This window comes from Anopheles arabiensis, chromosome 2, assembly GCF_016920715.1.
Source record: "Anopheles arabiensis isolate DONGOLA chromosome 2, AaraD3, whole genome shotgun sequence".
NCBI lineage: Eukaryota > Metazoa > Arthropoda > Insecta > Diptera > Culicidae > Anopheles > Anopheles arabiensis.
This window is the reverse complement of record NC_053517.1, coordinates 24375898-24384294: the sequence shown is the minus strand read 5'-3', so window position 1 is coordinate 24384294 and position 8397 is coordinate 24375898. Positions and strand designations below refer to the sequence as shown.

Sequence of the window (8397 nt, the reverse complement as noted above, 5' to 3'; positions counted from 1 at the left end):
CTAATTGCGTCGTTTGTTTGGACTGTAGTGGTGCGCCTGTGGTCCATAGTGCAAGTTCGCTTTTAATGTATAGCGTATTGCATACCTTTAGGAGTATTATTTGAAATTGCTTGCAAAGCGCTCGTTAACCAAACAATAATTTCACCGAGTTTCAATGTTATTCCAATGTGCTACTCTTTTCGATCGCAATTACTAAAAGAAAACGACATGTGTTTTCGGTTCCCACGCTAAAAAACAAGTAAAGAACAGCTTTTGCCATCCGGTGGCGCGCAAAACGTTTTAATGTTATGGCGTAGCGCACATATGTGTTTATCAATCAATCGATAAGATAGCGCTTTCCGCTAGTGTGTGATGGCAATGCTGCGAACGTTGTAATGGGCTGAGAAAGCTGCCTGCTTGACTGTCGTGGTGTAAGCCACGCCGACCCCACCACCATTCTGACCGTGGTGGTGGTGTGTGACTCGTTGCATTTTATCAGTTGTAATGTACACTGAGCCACGACGACGACGACGACGACGACGTGGTTGTAAGTAAGGCTGGCTTTGCGATTTTCGGGCAGAAAACAACTGCGCCTTGCAAGATGGATAGCTATTTGGGTTTAGCACAGAGCAAGGTGAAGCCGCGTAGCTTGGTGGACGGATTTTCCAACCGAACGGCCACAATCAAAAAGAGGTAAGTGGGTATGAAGGGTGCATATGGTGGCATAGATGATTTACTGTGCAATTACTCGGCGTGACTCATCCGGTGTGCGTTTCTGTTACCCTCTTTTTCAGACCACCACGCCCCACAGGATACCCAACGACGGCTTCCAGGGTAAGAGCTCTTCGCTCGTTTCGAGCAGGTTAAAATCGCCCCACAGCTGCGCCAATACACTTCAGCCTACGCGCTCTCTTTACAGCCCATATCGACCTCCTCGATTGTGATAGACAGTGCCGCCCAGTTTCGTTATCTACAGGAAGAGCATCTAGCGCTGCTGGAGCGGTACAAAAAGCTGGAAGAGACCTACACAGCGCTGCAGGGCGAGTACGCGAAGGTAAAGTCTGACAACGAGCGGCTGCAGGGCGCGTACGAGGAGCTGCAGGAAAGCTACAACAGCGTCACGGCGAAAAATTTCAACGCCGGCAAGCTGCTGGTCTACTTGAAGCTGAAGCGGCGCACCGATAAGGAAACGCTGGAGAAGCGCAACATAATCAAGAGTAAGCAAGACTTTGGCGGCATCCGGAATGCGTGTGTGGGTGTGTGTGGTGCTAGTGTGTGTGGGCTTTATGTACTGAGTGCTTGTTTTAACCATTTTGTGTGTCCCAACATGCGCAGATGAAGCTTGCTTCAACACCTACCTGCAGGATGTCGTTATGCTCGATCAGCATCCGCGCATACCGCGGGTCGTGCACGAGTGCATCGCGGTGCTGGAAGCGAACGACAAGTTCATGAAAAGCCCCGGCCTGTACCGGGTGTCGGGCGATCACAACGCGATCCAGAACCTGCGGTACGACATCAACGCGAGCAACTACAAGCGGCTGCGCAAGCAAAAGTCGCCCCACGAGGTGTGCGGCATACTGAAGTTGTTCCTGCGCGAGCTGAAGGATCCGCTGATATCGCTCGAAACGTGCGCCAAGTATCTGCCGGATGTGATACAGATGAGTAAGTGTAGTGTGTGTGGGTGGGACAGAAGTAGTGACCACGTGCGTTGAGTAAAACATTTGAATTTTTCCATTTTGTCACCCCCAGAAACCAATACGCGATTAAAAATTAAGCAGTTGATCGGCAGCCTAGATGAGGTCCGGCAAAACACGCTCAAAGTGCTCATGAAACATCTACGAAGGTAAGAATCCGACCAGTGGAAAGGGAGAGTGTCACGATTACAAGTATGTTCGTTTTGTAAATCCACAGTGTGGCGGCGATTGAGGAAAATGAGGTGGACAGTTTCAGCCTGGGCCTGCTGTTTAGCTCACTCATCTTCAACGAAACGCTGGCCGACGTGTGTCCGGTAAAGTTTCAAAAGCTGACTGCCGTACCGCGCGAATGTATCATCGCAATGATGGAGGATTACGATGCTATCTTTGAATAAATGACACTTTAATTTGAAAAATCAAAAATAGGTTTCCACATTATCGTTCCCCGATTGGCCGGTGTTATTCCATTTTTTTTGTCCAAACTATGGGTCCATAAAATGAAGTAGATAAGTATTGTGACGACATTAATAATGAAAATGAATTGCACTTTAACGGTCTGTTATTTTCGTACTCTTATCACGCGCAACAGCACGCTTGAAAAACGGCATGAAAGAACGCATGCTTTGTTTGAATGCGCCAGAAGAAGCTGTACTGGTGTGTGTGTGTTAATGCATTGGTAAACGGTTTCCATAGCACCACTACACACTCACACTCGTCGGGGTGATTTGTTTATCTTTCACTGTTGCTCGCTCCGGTTGGCATTTGTTGTTTTGGTTTGGTACGGTTCGGAAGATGTTCTACTGGGCGGTGGTGCTAGGCGTGATTGCCACCCTGCTGGCCGCGCTGGACTGGAAGTATAAGTCGTACGAACATTTGCCCGGTCCTAGACGGTGGCCGTTCATCGGTAACGTCGTGTCTTTCCTCGGTGCCGGACCCGTAGGTAAGCAAAGGTCGTTCGCTGTAAGTCCCGGCTGTAGACGATTAGCTTATCAGTGTTTTGTTTTCTCTTCCGTTGTTTTTGTTTGCAGAAATATTTGATCAACTTATCGCATTCGCCTCCACGTACGGGAAGGTGTACAAGCTGGACTTTTTCTACGACTACACCATCATTTATTCGTCGCCGGTAGCAGCCGAGGTAGAAGATGGCGTTCCTTCAACGTACCCGTGCCTTTCGAACGGATTAACTGACGAATAATTTCTTTCTTTGAAGGCCATTCTAACATCACCCGCATTCACCGCCAAATCGCAGGACTACGACAAGGTGTCGGAATGGATCGGGAACGGGTTGCTGATATCGCGGGACCAGAAATGGTTCACCCACCGGAAGGTCATCACGCCCGGGTTTCATTTCAAGATATTGGAAAACTTTGTGCCCGTCTTCAACCGGCAGGCGGAAGCGTTCTGTGCCAAGCTGGAAACGCTGACCGGCCGGTCTGCCGACGCGGTGAACGTGTTTCCCGAGCTGAAGCTGCTGACGCTGGGCATTATCTGCGAGACGGCCATGGGCGTAGGGATGGACGGGGAGGCCCAAAGCACCCAGCAGGCGTACTACACGCAGATCGTGGAAGAGCTAAGCTCCATCCTGTATTGGCGGATGTTCAATGTGTTCGTTAACATCGACGCAGTGTTCCGGCTGACCCGCACCAGCCGGCGTTTCGATGAGCTGGTGAAAAAGTCGTGGCAATTTACGCTCGGTATGATCGAGAGGAGGCGTAAGATGAATGAGCTCGAGGCGCCGGTTGAGGCGCGGAAGGAGGAGGAGGAAACGTTTGGCAAGCGGAAACGTGCACTGCTGGACACGCTGCTGGAGGCTCGCATCGATGGGAGGCCCTTGACGGATGAGGAAATTCGCGAAGAGGTGGACACGTTCACGTTTGCGGTAAGGCTGTTCGATAAGAGGGATTGTGAGATATGTTAATTTAATGTTGTGTTTTTTTAAACACTCACCTAGGGACACGATACGACTGCCTCGGCCATGACGTTCATTCTGTACAACGTAGCAAAGCATCCCGAGATCCAGGAAAGGGTGTACCAAGAGATTGTGAATGAAATTGGCGCAGACTTTTGTGAGCTTTCCCTGAGGTGAGTACTTTTTAAAAAGCTTTTCAATCGTTTCGGCTACAAATAGTGCGATTTGTCTGCACACTTTAAGCGCGCTCAACAATCTCCACTACATGGAGCTGGTCATCAAGGAGTCGCTACGGCTGTTCCCACCCGTCCCGGTGATAGCCCGCATCGCCACGGAAGATACGGAACTGCTGGCGGAGCGTATCACACGCGGCACCAGTGTGGCGATCGATATCTATACCATGCACCATAGCGACGACTACTTTCCCGACGCGGAACGATTCGATCCGGACCGGTTCGAGGGGGCACGCGACGCGCAGACGTTCAACCCGTACACGTACATTCCGTTCAGTGCCGGCAGCCGGAACTGCATCGGCCAAAAGTTTGCCCAGTACGAGCTGAAAAGCACGCTGGTGAAGCTGCTGCAGCGGTTTCAGATCCGGCTGGCGGATGCAAGCTACGTGCCGATGCTGAAGGCGGAGATCGTTCTAAAGCCGGCCGAAGGGTTGCCGTTGCGGTTTATCAAAAGGCGAGTTTAGAATGTGTTTGGTAGATTGTTTTATTGTTTTTTTGTTGGGTGTAGTGTGTGTTAAAATTAGTAGAATGTTCCATTTGAGGTGGTAGAAGTCTTGTGAGAGACAGGACTCCTAGAACTATAATTGTAGTGCAGTGGAGATCGTTAAAAGGTTATTTAAAGCTAACATGAATCAGTGATTTTCTGTAAGATTGATACGTAAGATACGTCTGTCAATGAAACTATCACAATAACCTGCCACCGGTGAATACGTTAATAAAAGTTCGTTTAGTAGAGAAGGGCTTAGCTAGTAAAGCTTTACTGCTGGATGGTTTTGCGTTCCAAAAATCGTAGCTGCATCCCGTTGACCGGCTTCAGTACCAGTTCCATCTTCATTTTTGGCACAAAATCCGGATCCGGCAGCTCGACCTTGCACTGGCGCAGTACCTTAACCAGTGCCGTCTTCAGCTCGTTCAATGCAAACTTTTGTCCTGCAAGTATTTCCAAACCATAAATTAAGCTGGCCCTTTGAATTGTACTTCAACTCCACTCACCGATACAATTCCGGCTGCCGGCACTGAAGGGAATGTACGCGAAGGGGTTCCGTTTCGTTTCACCGTCTGCGAACCGCTCGGGCCGGAACTGGTCCGGTTCGGGGAAGTACTCCGGATTGTGGTGCAGCATGTACGTCCCGAACACGATCGTCGAACCCTTCTCGAGCCGAACGCCACCCTGCGTAGTGTCGTGATCGATGTGCCGCGAATAGTACGGCACCGGGGGGAACATTCGCAGCGACTCCTTGATCACCTGCTCCAGGTACTTCAGGTTGTTAACGCGCTGCTGGGTGACCGGTTCGCCGTCCGGCAGTTCGGCGACGATTTCCTCGTACACGCGCTGCTGCACGTCGGGATGCTTGGCACACGCGTACAGGATGAAGGTGATGGCACTGGATGTGGTGTCGTGGCCCTGTGGAAGACATGTGTGTTGCGTGATATCACTTAAGGAAGCCAGTAGATTGATGTGCTGGGCTGCACCCTTCTACCTACCGCAAACATGAAGTTGTTCACCTGGCTGTAGACTTCCTCGTCGCTAAACGTACGGCCGGTAATATCCGAGCGCAACAGTATGTCCAGCAGTGAAAGGCGCCCCTTTTCCGGCCTGGTAGTATCCGATGTGCCCGCTGCTAGCAGCTCCGCACGACGCTGCTTGATGACCGACGTAGTAAACTCTCGATTGATCTGTAACGACTTCCGGTAGGTTTGGTAGTGCTTCGTCAGCCGGAAGGTCCAGTCGGAGAAGCCCATCGCGTTGTACATCCGCCAGAACGTTATGTGCGTAAGGCTGCGGAAGGAAACTGTGCAGAAAGCGAACTCGGTTGTGCATTTCTTACTCGGTTACTTACTCCGTAACGGCACGTACGTAGTCGGAGTCTTCCAGCTGCGCCCGGCACCGTACGCCCATCGACGTCTCGAGGATGACGTCAAGCGTGTAGAGCTTCACCATGGCAAAGATGTCAACCGTAGCGCCCCCGGCATCGAGCAGCTTGCGCACCAGCACGTCCGCCTGCTCCTCAAACACCGGCACGTAGGTGTCGAGAATCTTGAAATGGAACGCACCGGTCAGTGCGCGGCGATTCGAGAACCAAGTGTTGCCGTAGTCGAGCAGGATGCCGTTGCCGAGCCATTCCTGGAGGATGTCGTAGTCCATCGATTTGCGGTTGAACTCATTGGATGAGATGATTTGCTAAGAGAGGGAGTGAGAGAAGGAGAATCAAACAATCAAGAAATCCGTACAATGATCGTAGAATAATAATCGTTGGATGTAGTCTATACCAACCTCGATATCGTGCGGCGAGGAAAATATGATCCAAACTTTGTTGAGCATATCGAGCCGCACGATCGTTCCATAGCGTTGGAAATATTCCATCAGTTTTTCGAAAAACACTAAAAGAAAGGGGAACAAAATGTATCGTGCGTTAGTACAACCCATGTGGAGCGTCGATCGTATGCGATCAACACACCTTGCGTATCGTAACGCACCAGCTCCAGCGTGTTGCCCAAGAGAAAGTTTACCGGTGGGCCGGGCAAGTGGCCAACGGTACGGTACAACTTGTAGCGGAAAGCGACAAAGCGCAGCACGAGAACGCACAACGCAATTAACAACGCGTACACGATCATGGTGAAGCGGGCCGCGAATCTAACAGTCTCACACCGCGCTCTCTGGGAAGGTATGTTCCAGCTACCGCGTTAGAACAATGACTGAGGTGAGGTTTGCCCGAACAGTCAGTCCCGAACAGGTTCCCGGTGGCACCCGAACAAACTTTTCCTTCCTTTTCCTCTCAACACATACACACTGTGCGTTTGACAAGGGGATGGCTAGAATGGTGGTGGTTGTCGCGGTGTACCGCGATCATACAATCGTGAATGTAGCTTTATTTTTGGTTGATGTTTGCAATATGTGCAAACATGTGAGTGTGTAGCATCGAAAGCTCGTTAGAAATTATCTCAACCGCGATAGGTTGAAGCAATGTTGCGCTGATGCTACGATCATTAGCGAGCACGCTCCAATGTCACTATCACAAGTAAAGGTTTTTGTACGACGCCGGCAGCGATACTTTTGTTTAGTTTCCGGATTTTTAACGACACGAAAACCATATAACAGCATTGCAAACGATCATTAAACCGAGTGTACAGTTTTTTTTGTATGTACTCATTCTGCATTGCAATGATTGATGTTCACGTTGGCGGAGACTTGCATGCCATACTGACGATGACTGCTTTATTCGCGTCCAATGTTACTTGAAAATGCCACGTTAGTTGAATAATTTTAACAGTTTATTAAAAAATAATTAAGAATCTTGCTGCCTGCATGAAAACAAGTATTATAGATACGCAATTACATTTAAGCATTAGGGTGGATGAAATGTTGTCAATCGCGTGCAATTAATCTTTGGTTAGCAGCGATACAGCATTCAATCAATAGGCTATTTACATACAGCAGGATTTCATTGCCACTTAAAACCGGTTGGTTGTGGGATGCTATCACACACTTGATATTTGCACCTTTTTGAAGCCAAGGGTCAAATAGGCTAGATATGAGGTAGCCGTAAGCACAAGCACACTGAACAATGGGGCTGTTGGATTGCCGTCATACACAGGAAAGCCTTTGTGAGATTATGAGAATGAGTGCTAGAGTGTTGATAATTGATATAGAGACGTTCGAGGGCTAGAAATCTACGTAGATTTCAGTTCCTAACTGCCATACTTTCCGAAGAATCCGTGTTGGTCTGTCCTTTCCTAGCAGCATCGAGTGATGAACATTGAACGGTTCGTACGACTTTCATTTTAATTACAAGTATGGCGATAAAAGCAATTAATAAACGTCAAATGAGTGCCGGAAAGTACAGATCAAGTTACTCAAAAGTTTGCTGTTTTAAAGAGTTCTCCAGCGGATCTACCTCAATCATGCAGCTGTAGCACCTATAGCACGACATTAACATAGTTTTATTTATTAAATGTTGAGATCCCTTATCTACTGCACTTAATGTGCCACTGAGTTATCGCCCTGATTACGTGAGTATCATGAAATACTTGGTCGGATCACTCCACAGGTTCCTTTTCTTTCTCAGCCTCTAGCCCTGGTGGAATCAATTTAGTCGAAAAAGTAACGAATATATTATCAATTATTGATTGATATTTAATCGTTGGTTTAAAGTAAAACCCCTATGTTAATTTGAATCAAATCGCTTAGGTAATTTTTATGGAATGTAAGAACACATGCGGGCTGAAGATCTCCAAAGCATGTGATAACACAACGATCTATTCCAATTCGTGTCCTCTGCAACACACTCAGAATGGCAACACACAGATGTCATGCTTTATGGCGATTTTTTGTTTCTTCGACGAAAAACCGGAAATTTCGGATGAGTTCGTTAGCGATAAGGTTTAAACAATCAGAATACAAATTATCCGTTGGATTTTTTCTTGGTCTGAATTTTTAGCTCTAGTGGACGCGATGCGAGTTTCAAGGTGTACGAGTTTTTTTAAAAGTAAATTTCGACCATAGAACCATTATGTGGTGGGATAAACGTGATTCGAAGCGTTCTTTCGGTTTTTTTATGTATTCTATTTTTTATTCTCTTTT

At 48.2% G+C, this 8397-nt stretch overlaps 2 protein-coding genes across 2 annotated transcripts; one reads left to right on the top strand and one right to left on the bottom strand.

The window, feature by feature from the left end:
• The first annotated feature begins 80 nt into the window (after positions 1 to 80).
• On the top strand, positions 81 to 4553 carry LOC120894169 (cytochrome P450 4d2-like). Its single transcript, XM_040296598.1, has 11 exons — positions 81 to 672; positions 774 to 813; positions 899 to 1196; positions 1315 to 1641; positions 1729 to 1822; positions 1891 to 2008; positions 2466 to 2613; positions 2702 to 2808; positions 2884 to 3552; positions 3625 to 3755; positions 3826 to 4553. Exons 1-11 carry the CDS (start codon positions 581 to 583, stop codon positions 4277 to 4279), a joined length of 2478 nt encoding a protein of 825 aa, XP_040152532.1. The 5' UTR covers positions 81 to 580; the 3' UTR covers positions 4280 to 4553.
• On the bottom strand, positions 4282 to 6648 carry LOC120894161 (cytochrome P450 4d2-like). The gene is made up of 6 exons (XM_040296583.1): positions 6275 to 6648; positions 6091 to 6197; positions 5657 to 5997; positions 5301 to 5595; positions 4809 to 5220; positions 4282 to 4745 (listed from the first exon to the last, which is right to left on the bottom strand). The coding sequence occupies exons 1-6, from the start codon at positions 6429 to 6431 to the stop codon at positions 4573 to 4575; spliced, it is 1485 nt and encodes a 494-aa protein (XP_040152517.1). The 5' UTR covers positions 6432 to 6648; the 3' UTR covers positions 4282 to 4572.
• Between the last annotated feature and the right edge of the window lie 1749 nt (positions 6649 to 8397).